The sequence below is a fragment of the Dendrobium catenatum genome, unplaced genomic scaffold (genome assembly GCF_001605985.2).
Source record: "Dendrobium catenatum unplaced genomic scaffold, ASM160598v2 fragScaff_scaffold_130, whole genome shotgun sequence".
Classification (NCBI taxonomy): Eukaryota; Viridiplantae; Streptophyta; class Magnoliopsida; order Asparagales; family Orchidaceae; genus Dendrobium; species Dendrobium catenatum.
The window spans coordinates 508,638-530,507 of NW_021318592.1; the positions used below are offsets into that span (position 1 = coordinate 508,638).

General features: G+C 32.5%; 1 protein-coding gene across 2 annotated transcripts; it reads left to right on the top strand.

Annotated features, from left to right (window-relative positions):
• The first annotated feature begins 1,027 nt into the window (after positions 1-1,027).
• Positions 1,028-20,749, top strand: LOC110102299 (trafficking protein particle complex subunit 1). Of its 2 annotated transcripts, XM_028698728.1 has the most exons (6): positions 1,028-1,395; positions 1,463-1,577; positions 6,429-6,547; positions 9,490-9,543; positions 19,796-19,856; positions 20,225-20,749. In XM_028698728.1, exons 1-4 carry the CDS (start codon positions 1,148-1,150, stop codon positions 9,500-9,502), a joined length of 495 nt encoding a protein of 164 aa, XP_028554561.1. In that variant the 5' UTR covers positions 1,028-1,147; the 3' UTR covers positions 9,503-9,543; positions 19,796-19,856; positions 20,225-20,749. The 2 variants fall into 2 exon arrangements, with proteins under 2 accessions (XP_028554561.1, XP_020686240.1); XM_020830581.2 differs by lacking the exon at positions 9,490-9,543.
• The last annotated feature ends 1,121 nt before the right edge of the window (positions 20,750-21,870 follow it).

Here is a 21,870-nt window from a genome sequence, read left to right on the forward strand (position 1 = left end):
GCCATAATAAGAGAGATAATTATATAAATAATTGTTTATTAATATTTTTGGTCAAAATCTCCATCAAATCTTTAAACTTATGTTAAGATGAGCATAATATATAAAAAATTGATTAACATTTGTATTTTTTTTTTATCTTGAAATAAAATTTAAAACCTCAGAAATCCTTTTAAATAAAATTAATAATTGCATAAACTACTAATTAATGATTTATTATATATTAGTTACAGCTACTTATAATTTAATTAAAAAACAGAATTGATCAGATTTTATTAAGATCCAATAAAATAAATTAGATAAGTAACTAAATAATTAAATTATTCTTAATAATTAATATTTGCTAATTTAAAATTTATTTAGTTTGTATAAATAACGTTTCTTATTTTATTAGTTCATTAAATTATTAATTAATTATTAATTAAATATTTATTGAAACTGATTATAATTAAATTTGATATAAGCAAAGCAAATATATATAAATTCTTAAATATTGAAATAAGTAGCCAACAAATATTTAGATTTGATTGGATTTATCAATTACAATACCAAATATTTGACCCACACAGAATTTAATAAATCTGTATATAAATATACATTTACTTAATCCTATTTGAGTAATGTTATTTACACCCATAAAGTGCATTCTCAGCATAAATTATTAATTACATATATAAATATTAAATATATAAAAATTAGGTATTAATATAACCACATATTTTTTTTTATTATATTAGTTTTATACATACAAATATTTAATATCTTAATTAAATATATGCATGAAATATTATATTTATTTTAAATAAATTTATTATTTATAAGTATTTAGATATAATCATATATATATTTTTTTCATTTATATATCTAATATTTAAATTTTAGTACTTAATTATATATATTTTAAATATCTTAATTAAATATATGCAACAAATATTTTATTTTATTTTAAATAAATTTATATTGGAATTATTTTTAATATGATTTAAAAATGAACTTATTACATAATTAAATACAAAGATTACATGAGAATTGTATCGTATAATCCCAAAGAAACCAAAGATTATAGATGGCCGCGATTCACTCAAAAAATCCTGCTCGCCACCGGTAGAAATCGTTCGATTTTCCCCGGCAGATTGCAGCGGCGGCGACGATGCAGTTCTTCGGCGGATCAGCGGCGGCAGAGATGACCCCGTCTCCGGCGGCACCGCCTGGCACAGCAACGGGCCTCGCGGGGAACAACGCCAACATGCTTTACATCTTCAACCGGAATGGGGTCTGCTTGCTCTACCGGGAATGGCATCGACCTCTCCACACCCTCGACGCCCAGGAAGATCAGAAGCTCATGTTCGGTCTCCTCTTCTCTCTCCGATCTTTCACTGCAAAGATGGATCCTACTAGGTACGCTGGCTAAGCCTTTCTCCCTTTACTTTGCTTTGATCCCTGGATAATTATTCCCTTTGCGCAGCGTTGACAAAGGTAATCTTGGGGTTCCGCTTTTGCCGGGGCAAGGGTGTTCTTTCTACAGCTTTAGAACGAATACTTACAAGCTGAGTTTCATGGAGAGCCCATCTGGCATAAAGGTCTGTGATCAAACTACGTTTCAGGAATGCATGTTTTCAGCTTGCAGATTTTTATCTGGTTCTTTGCTAATGGAAGTGCGTCTATCTTAGGATTTTTGTTTAAATTAGTCTGGTAGATTGTTAAAGAGAGATCCAGATCAGATCTTATGGCTATCTTCCATGAAAGTGCATGGCAATTGATTATAATGCTAATATCTAGTCCTAATTAGTGAGCCAGTTTTCATTCAAACTGGATGAGAACATGTTAGGTTACTGTAATGAGTTTATGTGTTAATAAATGTAATAGGTAGCTTAATTGTCGTTGTGTTATTTTGTTTATAGATAGTTATGAGTGCCAAGTACTTAGCAGTTTAAATGAGTCTTTGAATGTTTATATTGTAGTATTCTACTAGCTCTCTTGGAGGGTAGTATCATGGTTTAAAATTGCGCAATATGAGGCTCGCCTTGAGGCCCGCCTTTGCGCAATTCCAGTAAAAAATGCCTCGATGCTTACGCCTTGAGTTTTTTTTATGAGGCTTGCTCCTCAACTTGGTTGAGGCCCGCCTCACCTCACTGGCATGAGGCTTACGCCTCACGCTATATATATTAAAACTTACATAAATCTTGAAGTAAAAGCCCGACACTGAACTCTATAGGAGAGGAGGAAGGGGAGAGAGCAGTTCATCATAATGATGATTCAAATGAAGAACCCCTTAGTGATGACAGTGTTGATGATTTATGAGTTCTTATGTGATATGTCATTGCTATTTGTTTCTGGAAATTGGAATTATATGTTAATGAAAAGAATAATGGGATTTGAGAAAGATAGAATTTTGAGTTGAACTATATTTCATGTTATCTTATTAGTGGGATATTTTGATTTCACTTCATATTTTATGCTTTTTTATATTTTATATTATTCACTCATTAGTATATAAAAAATTTATCATTTTATGTTTACGCAATCTTTTGATTTTGAAGCGAGCGCCTCAAAATGCCTAAAGGCTTATGCCTCGCCTCACGAAGGAAAACGCCTCAATACCCGAATACGCTATTTTAAACATTGGGTAGTATGACATCAATGAGATTAACCAAAACCCTCATTGTTGAGAATCTCTTCTCCCCCCTTTCTCAACCATTCATTTTCATGGAGTTTTTGACGGACTCTAACTCTTTGTTTATACTCGATCCTTAGTGTCCTAACAATTGGTGCTTTTGGTGAGCCTCTCATTTGCTAGTGCTCTATCTCCATCTCAGATACACTATCATACTAATTTACCAGTTGTATCAATCCAAAATCAGCCCCAACACCAATCTACGCACACCCCAAAACCCTTGCGCCTCTTACATTTTCATAAAAAATCTACTTCCTACTCTTGCTAGAGGCACCCATTTCCAATTTTCCCCTTCCATATTCATTGATCTCTGCCTCTAAATTTCCAATCGTTGTCTCTATTCCTCATTCAGAATTTCCAATGCTATTCCCATCAATTTGTCATCATTGATTATGCGTCTACTGCTAATCTTACCTCCCTAGACCCTTGACACGACATCAATTACGTGTCTTTCTTAGATTTGGCAGATCTTGCATATCACCATTGATTTCATCTTTCTCCTTTTTGCTAAATCTGTCATGAGATCCACCGACGTGAAATCCTCCAGCATGATACAACTTCGTCCTTCATTGCCATCTCCATTGCCTGAATCACCAGATCTCGCTAAATTTGCTAGATCCAGTGTTGCATCTTGCTCGATTTCCAATGAGATCTACCTCTTCCAATTCAGAACTATCCATATTCGCAAGTATCACTTTGTCAACTTTGCATTTGCTCTTTCTGGAAGGAGAAGAATGGCCGTCAACTGTTAATTTTTTTCCTTCACCTAAGGGCCTAAGGATTTTTCTTTCTAATAGTTAACAAACATGAAAATGTTCTTCTTTCAATCTTTCTATACTTTAACCGAAGTTAAATTTTCACTCTAGGATGTAGCAAACATTTTGAAAAGCTACAAATGCATTGTTTGATGGACTTAGGCTTCATTTGAGACAACTTTCTTATTACTCTCTAAAGCAACTTTTTAGTACAAAAATTTTTTAAACTATAAATTTTTGTACTAGAAAGCTGTTTTAAAAAGTAGCAAGAAAGTTATCCCAAATGAAGCCTTAATTGAAGATAACTTTGCATGCACCCTTTCTAAAAAGGAGAAGAATGGCTTTCACCTATTATTTTTTTCTTCATCATATTAGATTTTGCTCTAGGTTATGATTTTGTAATTGCTAGTATCTTATTTAAAAAAAGAGAGGCGCATTTCATCACTTATAAGAATAATTTAGATTGATGTTTTCTTATAAAAAAAAGATCGTTTAGACAAGATTGTAAAGTTATTCCAAGTGATAGTTTATGTACCCAACATTATTTATTAGTTTGCACTTTAAAATGAATTGATGAAATATGAAAAATAAAGTAAAATATTTTAGTAGAATTAAATGAGAGCATTTAAAAAACACTAGCAATTTGAGAGTAAGATTAGAGATCTTAAAATTTAGCCTATGCATAAGGAAGTTAATGTTATATGAGAAAAAATAGCTAATGATATTAAGAATATTGTAAAGGATGTGCTAGGAGTAGAAAAAAGAAAAGCTCCTAATAGTAAAAATAGTTGGTGATGGAATCAAAATGTTTAAGAAAATATAAAAATAAGAAATTTTATTATAAAAAATAGTTTAGATATAAAAATTTAGAAAATTGGAAAAGATATAAAGAGTCTAAGAAAGTAATATGCGATGTAAAGAATTTAGTTATTAATAATTTATATAATAGATTAGATATTAGGAAGGGTAAAATATATATGTATAAGTTAGTTAAGCAGAGGGATAGAAGTAAGGATTTAGTTCAAGTACAATGTATTAAAGATGAAGATAAAAAAATATTTTTATTAGAAGATGATATTCAACAAAGGTGGATGAATTATTTTGATAAGCTTTTCAATGAAAATTGTGAGAATATGATTGAATTTTATGACTTTAGCATCCTAAATGAAAATAGAGATTTTTGTTTTTGTCGGTGTATTAATAAAACCAAAGTTGGAGAGGCTTTAAAGAAAATGAAGTGTGGAATGCTCTTTGACCTGATGATATTTCAATAGAGGTGTGGAAATGCTTAAGAGATGAAGATATTTTCTACTTACGAAACTTTTCAGTATTATTTTTAAGACTAAAAAGATGTCAGATGAGTGGACAAGGAGTGTATTGATTCTTATTTTTGAGAATAAAGGTGATTTATAAAAGTGTACAAATTATAGATGAATTAAATTAATGTGTCATACTTTAAAACTATGAGAGAGAGTTATTGAGCATAGGTTATGATGTGATACTAATGTTTCTCAAAATTAATTTGGATTCATGTGGGGCATGTCTACTATGGAAGCTATACATTTATTAAGAGGTTTGATGGAGAAGTATAGAGAGAATAAGGAGCCTCTACATATGATATATGTTGATTTAAAGAAATCTTATGATAAAATTCCAAGAGAAGTGTTCTAGAGCTGGGCATGTCTACTATGGAAGCTATACGTTTATTAAGAGATTTGATTGTGAAGTATAGAAAGAATAAGGAGGATCTACATATGATATATGTTGATTTAAAGAAATCTTATGATAAAGTTCCAAGAGAAGTGCACCAGAGAGTTCTATAAAAGAATGAGATTAATAATATTTATATTCAAGTCATTAAGGATATGTAAAGAACGAGATGTTACTTGTGTAAAGAAGGCAAGGTGGTTTGACCAAAAATTTTCCTATTTTTGTTGGATTACATCAATGATCAGCTTTAAGCCCTTTTTTTTTCTTTAGTCATAGATATTCTTACTAGACATTTGCAAAAGGATGTACCCTGGTGTATGCTTTTTGCTAATCATATTCTTCTTGTTGATAAGATTGGAGAGGGAATTGAAAGTAATTGTATTCAAGTTGGATGGTTGAAGTGGAGGAAAGCATTGGGCCTATTGTGTGATAAAAAAGAACCCCCCAAATTTAAGGAAAAATTCTATAAGATGGTGGTGAGAGTGTGAAACCTACAATGCTTTATGGTGCAAAATGTTTGAGATTAAAAGAGAAGCATAAGATTTAGTTAAGTGTTGCAGAGATGATGCTCAGGTGAATTAGTGACTTCATAGCGACAGAATGTGAAATAAATATATACATGAAAAAGTTGGAGTAGCTCTTGTGGCAGATAAGATTAAAGAGTTGCCTTAGATGGTTTGGTTATATAAAACATCAGTCTTCAGATGACCCGGTTAGGAGAGTATATGTATTAGATTTGACCTTTCTTAAAGAAGATAGAGGTAGACGTTTAAAGATTTGGTTAGAAAATATTAAAAATGATATTTTTTATTAGATTTAAATGAAAATTTGAGTCTTAATAGGACACAATGAAAAAAAATGATTTATGTAGCCAACACACATAGTGGGATACAGGCTTGAATGTTGTTGTTGTTGTAGGCCTTTTCTTTTTAATAGTTAACAAACATGAAATTATTGTTTTTCACGCTTTCTATACTTTAACCAAAGTTAAATTTTTACTCTAGGAAGTAGCAAACATCCTGAAAAGCTACAAATGCTTTCTTTGATAAACTTAATTATAACAGTTTTTTTAGTAAATCTGTCAATACAAACTTGTTTTCCTAGATTTAATTAATTGCACGATCATTTAATTACCTTTGCTTTGATGCAGCGTATCCTTGGTACACATCCAAAGGCTTAATTATAACAATTTTCTTTTAAAATTTGAGAATACAAACTTATTTTCCCTGGATTATAGTGCATTTTTTTACGTTTTATTGCATGATCCTTTTATTACCTTTGCTTTGATGCAGCTGATCCTTGTTACACATCCAAAGACTGGGGATCTTCGTGATGCATTGCGGTATATGTACAACTTATATGTGGAGTACGTTGTCAAGAATCCGCTTTATGTTCCTGGATCTCCAATAAAGTATGCTAATCGTTTCATTCTTTATGCCATCCGCTAAGTATAATAGAAAAGCGCACACATTTATTTGAGTTATTGGCCTTATCACCTTAAGATATCTGTAGCTGTATCAGTACAATGTTTGCAAAGCTTGTCTTCTTTTGTCAGTTCATGCGTTTCATTTATATATATGCTTCACAGAATGCACAAGAAAATAGATGCGGAGAAATAGTCTCAATTGTCATGGAAAGTAACTTTGATTGGGTGTTATATTTATTTCTGACCAAAAGAGCCCTTTTGTAACTTATTACGCTCCTAAATGTAGTATTTGGTCTATTTATTCTGGCAAGTGCCTTTGCAAACCATTCGGATGATAGTTATTGCGCATAACTGCTTTAAAATAGTATGTTATTACTGATATGTTGTGTAGAGTGTCGGACTAGGTCAATTTTTCTTTTTCCCCCCTTGTGACAAGGAATTCATGGGTTGAATCACAAAAAAAAACCTTGATGTCATCTAGGGGCGAAGTTGCTTTTAACATCTTACTAGGTCTAACATTGGTGGGAACTTCATACTCTCGGTATACCCTTTTTTTGAGTTAATATCTTATATTAGTATTCTAGGCCAAAGGACGAATCATCCTTGAAAGTAGTATAAAAAAATAACAAAGAAGAGCTCATTTTGACGTCTTGCTTGAAGTCCATTGAAAACAAGAGAATGTCAATATATTTTTCTCTGTTTGAGACCCCTTCTGGTAAATAGGATCTGAAATCTCCTATCCACCAAAACATTGTCACCCATAATACTCTAATTAGAATAATTTTTTGCTGATTCTTTCATACAAGGTTATATTTGAGAATTTATATAGATACATTGTGGTCATATTTGTTAGAAAATAACATTGTTAATAGTGGTAGACACTTTCAAGGAGATATGACATTTCAACACCCAAGGCAAGCGACATTGCTCTAGGTGGTCACCCAAATTAAGTAAGGTACTTATAAAATATTATTATTTTATTGATAAATTTATTCCAAATTAGGGATGGAATCAGGAAGAGCTTAGGGTGGGCAATTGCCCACCTTGAAATTTTTTTTTTTTTTTTTTTAAGAATAAACATTTTAACTATTTTGTCCAACTTCAATAATTGGGATTGCTCAAATTTTAAGGAAAAATTTATTTTCCTATTTCATACATAAAATTGTGTATTTCACAATTCTATTTTAATCACCCTCAAATGAGAGGCTGGTTTCGCCCCTATTCCAAATGATATTTAAGTAAATTAATTTTATGAATTAGATTTATAGGAGTAGAGAATAGGTATAGATATGTTAAAGAATGAAAATTTATTTTGTCATTGTAAATTTAAAAATTATTTATTTATAAAATCATAATGAGGTTATGAATATTGCATTTAATTTTTTATATATAATTTTTTAAATTCAATAATATATGAGATTTTATTAAAAAATTAATTTATGTTAATTAAAATCGAGTTAGAAAATTTACGAGTTATTTATCATTTAAAATTTTGATGATAAGGTCTTTTATATAGGTGATAAATCTATTAAAATTTGGATTAAGGAGTAAGAGGGAGAAATATTAAAACATTTGGAATTTGAGGTGCGTACTTATGTTTTTATTTTATAATAATATTGTTTCTTTTTCTAAATTAATTTTATTGAATCAATTGTTACTTGTTAACTTAGTCGTTGTTAAAAAAATTATACATGATTTATCTTTTTCAATGAATGGTCATATTGAAAATATTGATAGTTAACATGATATTTTATCACGTGTATTATAGAAAATTATTGAATGATATATCAATGAAATGACTAAATAGAAATGTTTGCATGTGCATGTTTATTGATGGAGTACACCCCCTTATAGTACTAACTGGGGATACAATGTACCCGCACGCATGAAATGTATATGTTTTTGAAAAAGATTATGAAAAAAGAAAATGAAAATGTAAGTACCTTAATTGGTACTATTTATATGGTGTCTCTTGTGATGGTTGTGTTACTTATAGAAAATATTAAGACAAGATATGAGTGTTATATATGTGCATAAGCTATGATTGATGGTCATTTTTAAATTTAAATATGATTAAATAAATTTATTTGATATTTTATAGCAATCGTGTATATTGTTTAAAATGCTTTGCATTCCTGTAGTTTAGAAGCATGATGTATTCACTGAATTGAGTTATAACTCATCCCAATATTTGCAAACATATACATGAATCGTTCAAAAAATTTAAATGATTGGAAGAGAAGAGAACGTGTATCATAGACACAATACTTCGAGAGAAAGTATTTGTAGTATTTTAAAAATACATTTTGAGATTTTAGCAGCTCTTTCAGTATATTGGAAATAACTTTTTATTATTAAAAAAATTAGTGAGCAAAATTTTAATTAATCATTCAATTTTTATTACCGTTTCGTTAATTCGAGCTGTTGTACCAGATCGTGGCAATTATAATCCCAATTGTATCAAATTTGAATCAAATCAATAGCACAAACAAGCGAATATCAAATCATGTAGAAAAAAATAGGTTAAGGAAGAAGTTATTAATGTAAAAAAAAGTAAGATTCATGTTAGTACATAGAGATAACTTCCCTTAAATTTATCTAGTATCACATTCGAAGGAATTACATGTCTAACTTACACTCTCTTAGGCCTCCTTCTGATTACGACACTATAAGGAATGTATTTAACAATAGCAACCTCGAAAGCACATATAATCTCAAATTAGTCATCATCTATGGTCTCTTCTTTATCATTGAACTTGTAACCCTTGCATATCTTTATCAATTTTCTTGTAATTATCTTTTTCATCTTCAAGATTAAGTATTTTAGAATTTGAGGTTCTTACCTGTATATTAGATCAATTTGTTTCCAAGGGCGTATATGATTGTTTCTACATCTCTTGATGATCTTTCATACCATCCCATTTCAGGTTACCAACATGACAACTTAACTTCAACATTTAAGTATCAACACCCACTGCAGGGTGAGGTGCTCCATTCATTGCTTGATGTCTTAATTTTCAATGCTCGCCTACTTATTTCTTAGTAATAGCATCCCTTAGAAGTTGTGGCACATCATGTGGATCAAGATAATCATGCTAGAAGCCCAACCATAAGTGCCAAGGCTAAAGTTCAAGATAAAGATAAGAAAAGACTCAGCTATAAGAGCCAAAATAAGAGCTTGTAATTTATAGTATTTTGAATGTAAGTTATGTTTTATTATTTTTGCATTTTTAATTTCCACATAGGGACTTGTATTGCTAGTCATAACGTGATTTGGAATGAAAAAGTATTAAAATACGTATTTGAAACTCATTAACGCCATCAACTCGTCTTTTCTTACCTTTTTTTCCTTCATTGTTTTCCTCAAAAAGTAGTTGCCTAGTAGTCTTGTAATATCAATAAAGATGAGCTAATATGTATTAAAAATCCGGAGCTTGAAATGAAATATTTTGGTGGAGAAGTATTTTTCATTTGCTTGGTGCTTTGTGGTTTCAAGAATGTCTGGTTCTTTGGTGAGAATATATAGTTATATTTATTTCTCTTAAATTAGTTTACTCCTCTTTAACACCTACTTAAACTTTTCATACATTTTCCTCTATTTTATAAGCATCATCCAAGACCAATAAACAAGAAACTAAAAGCTCATAAACACTCGAAGAACTTTCAACTAGGACCTAATCCTATTTCCTGAACCTACACCCCCTTAAATTTTGTTAAACTGTCTATCTACTCCAAATTATAAGCTTATGAACCTACTGATGCAGGACTAAAATGTTTTACTTGCATGCGATAAGAATTTGCACGACCTCTTGAATAAAACAATTAAGATATGAACTTTTAGCAATCCAAAACGACAAAAGAAAATAAGAGAGGGGTGCCTACGTTTAGGCTAAGCTACTTGCCAAACGCTTGAATTATCAAATAAATTATAATCCCAATAGCAAGCAAATGTAATAGCTTTCAACAAAATCCCTAGTCTAACAATAATATAGTAACATAGAAGGTGCACTCAATACGTTTACTAAGCTTAAGCAGAAGGTAAAACACGACTCTTTGTGATTAGCACCACTTACAAGATCAGGGGATCAGGAAAATAAATGAAAAGGGGAAGAAGTTCACCCTTGGGTAGGTTCGGAGACGATTTGCCACTGGGCGCCAGCAAGTTGCTCGTCGATGGCTTCTGATAGCGTGAAAATAATACAGGCTACGTACTCTTTGATGGAACGATCAACTTTCGGATCCGAAGGTAGAGTGGAGGATATTAACGTATCCTTGCTCGTCGTAAGCAAATCTGTAGTCAAGCTTCGGATCGGCCATTCATTGGCTTTAGAAGGAGGGTGCGTAGTCAAAGGCCAATGTTAATCCTTCGAAGCTCCCCTAGAGAGAAAGAAGTCTCTCTCAAATTTGAAGTGGAGAGGGAAAGAGTGGCCGGCCAAGTAAGGAGGGAAGGGGAATTAAAATTGGTTCAGATTTTGGTGGAGGGAAAAGTGTTTCAAACAATCCTCTAACTACTCTCTATGGTTGGGAATAATTAAAGAGGACAGAGGGGGTAGGGGCGGCTGCAAAAAAGAGGGGTAAGGGATTTGCTTCCAAAATTTAATATGAGATTTTCGAAAGAAATAAGGAGGTGTGGGGTTTTGGAAATTTCGGCCAAGGGGCATGAGAGGTTTGAATTAATTCAAAAAAGGGGAATGGGTTTTAGGAAATAATTCCCAAGAAAATAAGGAAGGGGGGCCGACAGCTTAATGGGCCAGGGGAAGAGGTTTAAGGAAGCTTTTAATGCTTCCTTAAATTAGGGAATTATATTTAGGAGGAAAACTAATTTAACTTAAATTAAATAGGCAAGGATTTGAAAGCTTTCCTAAAATAGGAATGATATTTTATGTAACTTTTTAAATTCAAATAAATTTGCATTTTGCAAAGTTATGGAGTTACCTAAATTATCCAACCCAATTAGGAGAGGAGTAATTGTAAGCAATGAAGGAAGGGAAACCAAGTGGGGAGCCGGGGGCTTATGTGGTGACCGTGGATGGTGGTGGGGCAAGGGAGGAGGTGTCGGATGGGAGGGGTTGGGAAACTTACCCGACTGTGAGATTGGGACCAATGTGGCCGACGGCTTGGGGGTGGGGAGAGGGGAGGTAGGTCGGTGGAGTAGGGTGGGGTAAAGAAAAAAATGAAATAATAGAATGAACCACGATCCCGGCCGTCTCCAAGGTTGGTGGGTGATACGAACTCCCTCTCCTAGGGATCTCTCTTCAAACACGCTCAAGATCTCACATAGAACTCAAGTAGTGGGAAAATTCTTATCATTCAATTATTAACCTTAGAAGAGAAACATAAGGGCTATAAATAGCCTCGTACAAAATGACTCAAAATAAAAAGACGACAATGCCCTTAGGGCTTACATACGATCTTTCTTAAGTAAGGGGTAAAAACATGAAAACAAATACAACATAAATAACAAGAGACAAATAACATAATAAAAGACAAATACAAGAAATAACTCAAAAATACATCGACTCGATCGTGGCCATAGATCAACGGCTTCACCTCTGATATACTTTCCATGCTCTAATGTTCCCATCACCTACATCCCCTTAAATTTTGTTAAACTTTCTATCTACAACAAATTATAAGCTTACTGATGTGAAACGTACATGCGATGGAGGAGTTACTTTAAGAAATTAAAGAGATCAATTGTAACTTAATAACCCAAAATCAAATTATCATTTATAATAAAAGAGTGATCCTTAGGACTCTTAGTTTTGATTCGTTTAGGCAACGAAGAGTGGCATCGATTAACCAAACAATTTAAGAAAACACCAAGAATAATTGTATGCTACGACGGTAAACAAGAATCCATGATTTAATAAAGAGAACTTTCACCTTTGGAGCTCTTACGCTCAACTAATCTAGGCTTTAGCGGAAGAAAAATCTCCACATTAGAATCGAGGTCACTCCGAGGAAGGAGCCTAAGATCGTCGTTCTAGGAAAGGTGGCCGGAGAGGTGGAGGATGGCGGTCGTCCCAGGATGATCCAACTGGCTGGACAGCAGGAAGAGATGCAAAATTTCTCTGGACAGCAGCAGTTTGGTCTTGGACAGATCTTGGACAGCAACCTTTCAAGTGCAAGAAACGTTGGAATGTTCTTCTAGGCTGCTGGGAACTTGGGACAGCAAAGTGTGGTCTTCCAGAGTGCTGGACAGCAAGATATTTTTGTTGGAATAAGGGGACAGCAAGCAGAACTTCAGGGCAGCAGCAGATTTGAGCGTGTGGAAGGCTCTGGACAGCAGGTCCACAAGCTTCCAATCCTGGACAGCAACCCAATTCAGGGGAAAACCAATTCTGGCTGATCCGTTGAAGGGAAGGAGGTGGTCACGGGTTGGGGAAAGGGGCTTGGGTGGGAGAAATCCAGCCAACGACCAGGAGGAGCTCGGGTAGGAGAAACAAGCCTCAGACCAAGGCAATTTCAGATTTCTGAAATTGAATTAGGGAGGAAACGTGGAGAGGGGAATTTGCTTTGAAAATTCAAAAACAATTTCCAAAGGAAGGGGGGCAGCAGTTATGTGAGGGATTAAGGGAATTAATGGGAAGTAATAGTTGTAATTGGAGAGAGAAAAGTGGATGAGGAGGTGGCCGGCCCTAAGGAGAGCTGAGAGAGCAATTAGATTTAATTATGTGGGCCCTCTAGAGAAACTCACGGAATAATAAAAATCTGAGAATTGATTCTCAGTTTTGCTCTACAGGAGAAGTTTCCTAAATGGATGGGTGCCTCTAGTAACGTGGGATTTTACCGTTACAATAAGAGAAGTAATCCACATGATATCTTTCCTAATTGGTGGGGATGTATAATAGGAAAGAAACAATGGCTGTGAGATTGAATTTCAAATTCTGAAAACAGAGAGCGGGTTGGGCTGCTGGCTGGCTGGCAGGAATCTGGCCGGTGGGTGGCCGGATGCTGGCCGGTGGCAGCTGCGTTTCTGACCGGCGAGAATGGGGGTTTAAGGTGGCCGGCGGCTTTGAGCTGCGTGGAGTAGTTGGCGGCAAGGGGCAGGGAGAAGAAGGGATGGAATTTTCTAGTGATTTGATGACTACGAATTTACTAACCTCAAGTGTCGTCACTTTGAATTTCCACAAGATTAGATAGCACGAAAACTAGAACTCACAAAGAGATCTAGTCTTCTCCGGCGAACTCACTAAGAGATCTTGGAGGGGGGAACTCACAAAGAGAACAAGTAGTAAAATTTCATTTTTTCCAAAAACTAAACTATTACAAGAGAAGGGCCATATAAATAGGCCTCACAATGACAAAGAAAACAAAAGACTAAAATGCCCCTTGGGCTACAATAGCGACCAAATACCCATAAGGGCAAAAACGGAAAAACATAAAATAAAAATAAACTACTACATAAAATAATGAAAATACAACTCATGCTCGTAACCATCGATCTCCGACGTCGAAAATGCTGACGATGTCCTCATCACTTACATCCTACACTAATCATTCATCATAATATTTAACCATTTACCCCACTTAAAATTCATTCTTTGAAGTAATCTTTCAAATTAAGCCCAAATTGAACCAATCTTGCGGTTCCTTGCATCATACCCCTCTAATCCCCACACATTTCTATTATGAACTCTATATCACATTAAATTAAAGACCCATTGTCATTTTTTTTCATTAATCTCACCAAAAAGACCACTTGCACCATCATTTATGATCTTAACTCTATACCTACTTCTGTAACTTTAATGATAGAAATCATAAGATTTGGAATCATAAAAAAGGAATTTTCTGACATGTCCTCACACTTGTTACATGTGAAAGAAATAATACGCGATCCTCATTATATTCACATACATGTTGTGGACTCGTTCCTTTCTAAGTTTAGTGATGTTACACATGATAGGTTACTTGGTGCATTGCTCTTCAGTCCATTAAACATGTCATTAACGTAGTCCCATGTTCCTAGCTTCTAATTAACCTTTCCCATTATCTGATGAATTTCATTGAAAACACACAGATCAAAAGAAAAGTTGATGACTCAAGGAAATCTTTTATATAAGAAAGTCTTATAGTCTTTGTATGGGACTCTATTAATCTCTTAAAAAGATGGCATATGGAGAATGTGTGGAGCCATTAATAAAATCACTATTAAATATAAATTCTCTATCTTGACTCATCGACATGTTGGATTTAATCTTAGGGGCCACTTTTTCTTCTAAAAGTGATTGAAAAAGTAGTCATCACCGTATTACAATTTGATTGGAAGATAATGAAATGTTACATTTAAGATTCCCAATGAACTCTACAAGTTGTTGGTATGGACTTTCAAATGCCCTTAGTATCATGAGGTTAATGAGAACTGTATTAAAACCCTTCATAGGAATGTTTCTAGTTATTTATTTTGATGATATGTTAATTTTTAACTCAAATAAGATGGATCATTTATAGAATAAGACAAGTCTTTGAAAAAGAATTGTTATATATCAACAAGAAGAAGTGTTCTTTTATAAAATGAGGTGATTTTTCGAGGATTCATTGTTTCCGCCACTTGAATTAAACCTGACCCTTTTAAAGTTCAAGTGATCTTTTAGACTGGCTCTCACCCAAGAGTTTCATTGAAGTATAAAGTTTGCATGATCTAATTATTTTCTATAGGAGATTTATTATATAGTACGATCATTGATCTTATCATTGGATAAATTTTCTTGCATCCCTTTAGCACAAAAGGCTATAACAGGTTAGATTCTCATTATCTTTGCATTTGTTCTTATATTACTAGAATCTCCAAAAGCCTTTGATGTAACTTGTTATGCTTTTGGATTTGAATTTGGTGGATTATTAAGTTAGAAAAATTTTTTGATAGCTTTTTAAATGATAACTTAAATATGACAAAATAAAGATATTCAACATATAATAAAGAATTTTTTCCAGTCATTCAATCTTTAAGACATTTACATCACTACCTTTTATATAAGAAGTTTATTATTAGATTGGATCATCATGCCTTTAAATTCATCAACACTTGATGAAAGCTAAGTTGTAGAAATTTAAAGTGGATTGAGTTTCTCTAAAATTTTTCTTTTATCCTTAAACATAAATCAGGAAAAACAAAAACAAATGTGCTAATACATTATCTAGGATAGCTTTGACCATCTCTTCTTTGGAACTAAAAAATACCTAGATTTGAATATCTTTAAGATGATTACCCAATTTGGCCTTACTTCCATTTGATTTACCTCGAGCACTTAAATAAACCTTTGAATCTATAAGGAATATTCTTTGTAATTAATAGATATCTATATGGGAGAAAACAATTTTGTATTTTTAGAACTTAGGGAAATTATGATCTCCTAATTATATTATGGGGGAATAGCTAGACGCCTAGACATTTTGAGAAATATAAAACAAATTGCTTAATGGAAAGTTAATTTTTATTGCTTTCACTCAAGTGTGATATTAAAAAAATTGGTGCCTAAATATCTAACATGCAAACAAGCAAAAGCCCCCAAATAAATGTCTTATCAATTTGTTGCTTTGCTAGTTACCGATAGGCCTTAGGAAAACCTCTATACGGATTTCATCTTAGGACTGCTTCGTATAACTCTATGATATAATATCATTTTTGTGGTAGTTGTTAGGTTCTCCAAAATGACGTATTTCTATTCCGCTTTTAAAATCTTTAATGCTTCTTATATTATTACACTATTCCTTAAGAAAAGTATGCATTGCATGGCCTTCTTTCAATCACTATTTCTGATTGTAATGCTAGTTTGCTTACACTTTGTAGAAAATATTTGTGACCAAATTGAAATGCTAGTATATTTTTTTATCTCCAAACTCATGTACAAACTGAATTAGTAAACCTAATTAGATGTCTTCTTAGAAATCCTAGGTTTGCTTAAGAAAATTAAACATCTGCATAACCTTCTTTCAATCGCTATCTCTGATCGTAATGCTAGGTTTTCTTAGACTTTGTAGAAAATATTTGCGACCAAATTGAAATTCTAGTATATTTTTTTTTATTTCCAAACTCATTTACAAACTGAATTAGTAAACCTACTTGGATGTCTTCTTAGAAAAAGTTTAAGAAACTGAGATTTGCATTTGACTACATCTAAATTGCATACATTAGTATTATCTCAAAATAATAAAATTTACTTTTTTATAAAAGTGTATGGTAAAAACCCCAGAAGATCGATTGATGTAGTCAGCATTTCATTTCATGTATTCTCCGATTTTATATTTACATTTGCCAAGTAATTTCAAAGTCTACATGATACCATAAGACAAAAATTATTTTGAGTGATGACAAATTTGCTTCGAAGATTAATTATAATTATTCAACAAAAAAAATTAAAATGTGATTATTTTTTTATTCAAATCCATCTTGGGTCTTATCAGATCTCTAAAATTACATACAAGGGTTTATGACCTCTTCAAAATTCTTAGAAAATTAGATCTAATGCATATTATCTTGATTTAGTTGTTGGTATGCTAATTCAACCTATTATTAATATTGAAAATATTCTATCATATGAGGAAGTTAACAAACCTCAATTTGTTCAGTCTAATTTTTTAGCAAAAGATATAGTTCCCCACTTATAGGATATCTCATCTTTGGAGGTTAATTATGTCATCATTGAGAGAGTAACCACAAATCTAGTTGTTGTGCATAATTTTTTAGTTCATTGGAAGAATAAATTATTTACTAAAAATTTATGGCTAGGCTGTATCGATTTAGAGACTGGCCCCACAATTGATAGAAGGCTACTTGGATTTTAACTCTACGTAGCATTGTTCAATTAAGCTTGAGGGAGTTGGTATAACAAATCATTTGGATCAAAGATAATCAAGTTAGAAGCTTAATTATAAGAGTTAAGGCTAAAATATGAGGAAAATAAAGAAAAGGCCCAACTATAAGAGCAAATAAAGAGTCCATAATTAAGAGAATTTTGAATGTAATTTGTAGCTTATTATTTTTAAATTTTTATTTTTCACCTAAGAAATTTTATGCCTAGCTATGAAATGGTTTGGAATAGAGAAAACATAAAAAATAGACGGTTGGAATTTCTCCCCATTAATGGCCACCAATCCCCTTTTTTTCTCCCTTTTTTCCTTCCATTTTATCCTTTAAAAAGTGATTTCCTAATGGTATTATAACGCCTATAAATGGGCTGATGTACATTATAATTCTAGAGCTTGGAATGAAATGTTTTGGTGGAGAAGTATTTTTTATTTGTTTGATGTTTGATAGTTTCAAGTGTACGTCTTTTCTTTGGTGAGAATATGTAGTTAAATTTTTTTTTTTAAATTATTCATTACTTCTCTCTAACATCAGTTCTAAACTTTTCTCACATCTTCCTTTACTTTAAAAGCATCCTCCAAAACCAACAAACCTCACGCACTCAAAATTATCTCCATATTGCTATTAGCCTCACCAGAAAATAATAGGACTTAGTTTTATTTCTTATACTTAGTCAGCGTTTTAAACTTTACAAACTTTATCATCTAAAGTTTTCGTCTTAATTTAACCAACCACAATTATTTCCAGCATTTACCCTGCATAAAACATATTCCTTAAAGTAATATTCCAAATCAATCCAAACTGGCTTTGTCTTGACATTCCTTACACCGTATCCTTCTATTCCCCTCACATTTCCACTACAAACTCCGTATCACTTCTTTAAACATTAAATTAAAGATCTGTAGTCAATTTCTTCTATTAATCTCATAAAAAAGGTCACCCACCATCATCAATGGGGCAATATGACCGCATCTCTTCTCTTTGCACCTTGCCTAAGCACCTAGGTGAATGCTGGGCTCCCTTTTAACAACGTTGATGAATAAGTTCTAGTTCTGCCATGTATTGCTCCACTGGTTAATTCCAAGATACGTGCACATCACTCTTAAATTAGAGTGAAGGATTTGGAAGGGAGGGGGCTGAGAAAGGGCATGAATGGAGTTAGTAGCGTATAGATAACCACAGTTTCTTGTTATTTTGAAATAATTCGAACTTATATTTGGAAAGGTTGTGTTATAAACATGATTGTCGATCAATCTTGAGATTAAATTCCTTCCTTTTATATCTTAGACACTCATGGTCACCATTTGCAATAAAAGAAGTGGGAAATATTAGTATTGTTGGTAGAGGGTGAATCATGCTGTAAGCTAGATTCTTGTTCACACTTCCCAGTTGATCCTTTATTGCACGCAGTTAAGTATTGTATTTCTTTGTTTTGCATTAAAGGTTGATGAAATTAACAGTTTATATGGCACATAAGTGAACAATATCTGAGCCCTGTACTTTCCTACTAATCCCATCAACATTAGCTATTATGTAACCCAGCTGTCTAGCAAGGGTACGTATTTGTATAACAATCAAAATTTAAAATGTAATGTGAAAATTTTCTGGCACTAATAACATCACTTTGAATAGAGGTATTTATCTAAATATATCTTTACACCCCATTGTCAAGGCATGGAATTAGAGCGTCTAATCACACTGCAGATTATTATTATCTGCAAATCTTGATATTGGTAGATTGATTTCAATGTTGAAAATTTTGTTATATTCATATGGAATTTCAAAGATGTGATTATTCTAGCTCAGGGAGTACTGAGCTTCAAGCTAATTTGCTAGTTTTACTCCTATTGAAGGTTTCAGTTCATTTTCTTGGTTCTAGTCAAGCGACTGTTAATGAAGACCCAAAACTTAGGCCTATATTTTGAATCTCAACCGCTTAGACAGTAGCACCTTCTTTTTATAAAGCATGAGAAGCTGTCACATTTGATTGCTATGCCTATGAATGTAGTTATTGTTATCATAAAGTAAAGATCTTCATTTCAGTATGGTTCAATTTGTTGGCACAGCTGCAAATTAGTAGAGTTTCACTCCGATTGAATCAAACATTAAAGCAGGAAAAGCTTAGAGGGATACACTGATAGATAAATCAGAAATGCTATAGAATTTTTGATATTTTAAGAAGAAAACAATGGTTGGGATCTACTTGATCAACTATAAGTTCACACTATCTGTTATCACTTTATTTTGCTTGAAAATTTGATTCACATGCTACTTAATAATTAAAGGCACTTCATTCATCTCTTGGCCTTAAAGTAACCTATACCGACATTTTGTTCTCATGAACTGCATTAAATCTTTTACTTTTGTGCTTATTATTCACATGTGATAATTTCTTCCTGTATTTTGTCCATTTTCAATAGGTGCGAACTTTTCAATGTGAATCTTGACCAGTACGTAAAAACACTGATTTAACACACGGAGGTATGTTGAACTAAAACTTTTTCTTTTCTTTTCCACAGACATTTCTTTCACACAGGTCCATTAATTCATACAAAGTAGGCATTCAAGTTTCTCTAATTTATCAAGGTTCATTTCTGCTTCGTTTGGGTGGACTTTCTTCATGCTTCTTAAAACAGCTTTCTAGTACAAAAATTAAAATTTTTGTACTAAAAGCTGCTTTAAGAATCAATAAAAAAGCTGTCTTGAACGAAATCTTAATTTGATCAGGCCTTCCTCGATTTTATCTCAAGATTGACATATATTTATTCTATTAGGTGTCTTTTATTTAGATAAATTGTGTTTTTTTAATAACATGCTAATACAATGAAGTATATCATTATTGGATCTAGGTTCTCTGTATGAAGATCTGAGGAAGAATGAAGAGCAAACGTTAAACAAGTGGTTCCTCATTCTTAAAATGAAATATATCATTGATCTTTTGGAAGAAAATGAACTTTCAGGATGTAAATCTACTGGCACTCCCATTGTTGCTCAAACCACTACCAATGAAAAGAAATTTTGAAAATGTCAAGACTAGTTCAGAAACTGCTCTTTCTTACATTACTAAACTAAACATTTCCTTAATTGGAGTTTTGAATCAGTCTATTCAGGCTTCGTTTGAAACAACTTTCTTATTACTTTTTAAAACAATTTTTTAGTACAAAAAAGAAAATTTTGTACTAAAAAGTTGCTTTCAAAAGCAATAAAAAAACCGTTCCAAAGGAAGCCTCAATCTCCTCTACCTAAGCTTCATCCTTAATTACCTGCTCCTCCCTCCTCCCTTCGTAGATCCTTGGCCTCATGTTCTCTTCGAACTTCAGTGCATGGGATTATTTATTGATTTGGCGGTCATTTTCATTTCTGTTTTTCTATTATAGTGGTTGCAGTTTCAGTGTTGTGATATGCAAACTAACCTTATGGTTTTCATCCTTCCAAGCTCAGCACTCTACTAATTGCTTTTTGTATCTAATGAAGCCCCTCTTTATCACATGCCCTTTTATGAGTTCATTTAGGCTTCGTTTGAGACCGTTTTTATACAGTTTTCTACAGCAGTTTTTTTTACAAAAAATTCTTAAAAATAGTGAAAAAGCAATGACCTAAAGCTGTCCAAGGCTTCGTTTGGGACAGTTTTCTTACTGTTTTTTAGTATTAAAATCCCTTGAAAGCAGAGAAAAAACCATGGTCTAAAACTGTCTCAAGAAAACATTAAGACAATTTTCTTACTGTTTTATAAAGTAGTTTTTTAATATAAAAATTATAATTCAAAAATTTTTTGTACTAAAAAGTTGTTAAAGATAATATTAAGAAAAATATTTTAAACGAATCTTAAGACAGCTTTCTTAGTGGGCTTTCTAATACAAAAATTAAAATTTATGTACTATAAAGTTGTTTTAAGAAGCATGAAGAAAGCCATCCCAAACGAAGTCTAAGACTTCTTTTGAGATGTCTCTTTTAATGCTTCTTAAAGCAGTTTTTAAGTATTAAAATTTTCTGCTTCTTATAGTAACTTTTTGGTACAAATTTTTTTATTTTAAGTAGTAAGAAACCTGTTCCCAAGATTTGCTAGGTGTTTTATTTATATGACTATTAGCTGTATGTGTAAGCAAAATAATTAGAAATCTATTTTATGATGTATTAATATACAAATCTCATAAAGCTCTGAGATTGTTATTAGATTAATATCAAATTTAAATACTAAATTTTGTTATTAGTTCTCGCCGCGAATATTCCAGGGGGAAAAACCACGTAAAAACTCTGGTGTCTCTTATGAATGTTTCACCCCCTCACTTATCTGCTTGTGTGCTGGATCTTCGTACAATGCTAAGACGTTAAACCATATATTTCTCTACCGCCGCGAATATTCCAAGACGCAACAGTTCTATTCTTGAGATCACATGAAACCTAACATATTTGTTTGATACATTATTATAATTTATAAAATACATTAGATTATTGTTTTTATTTGTAAATTTTTAAAGTAAATTTTCTTTTCGCA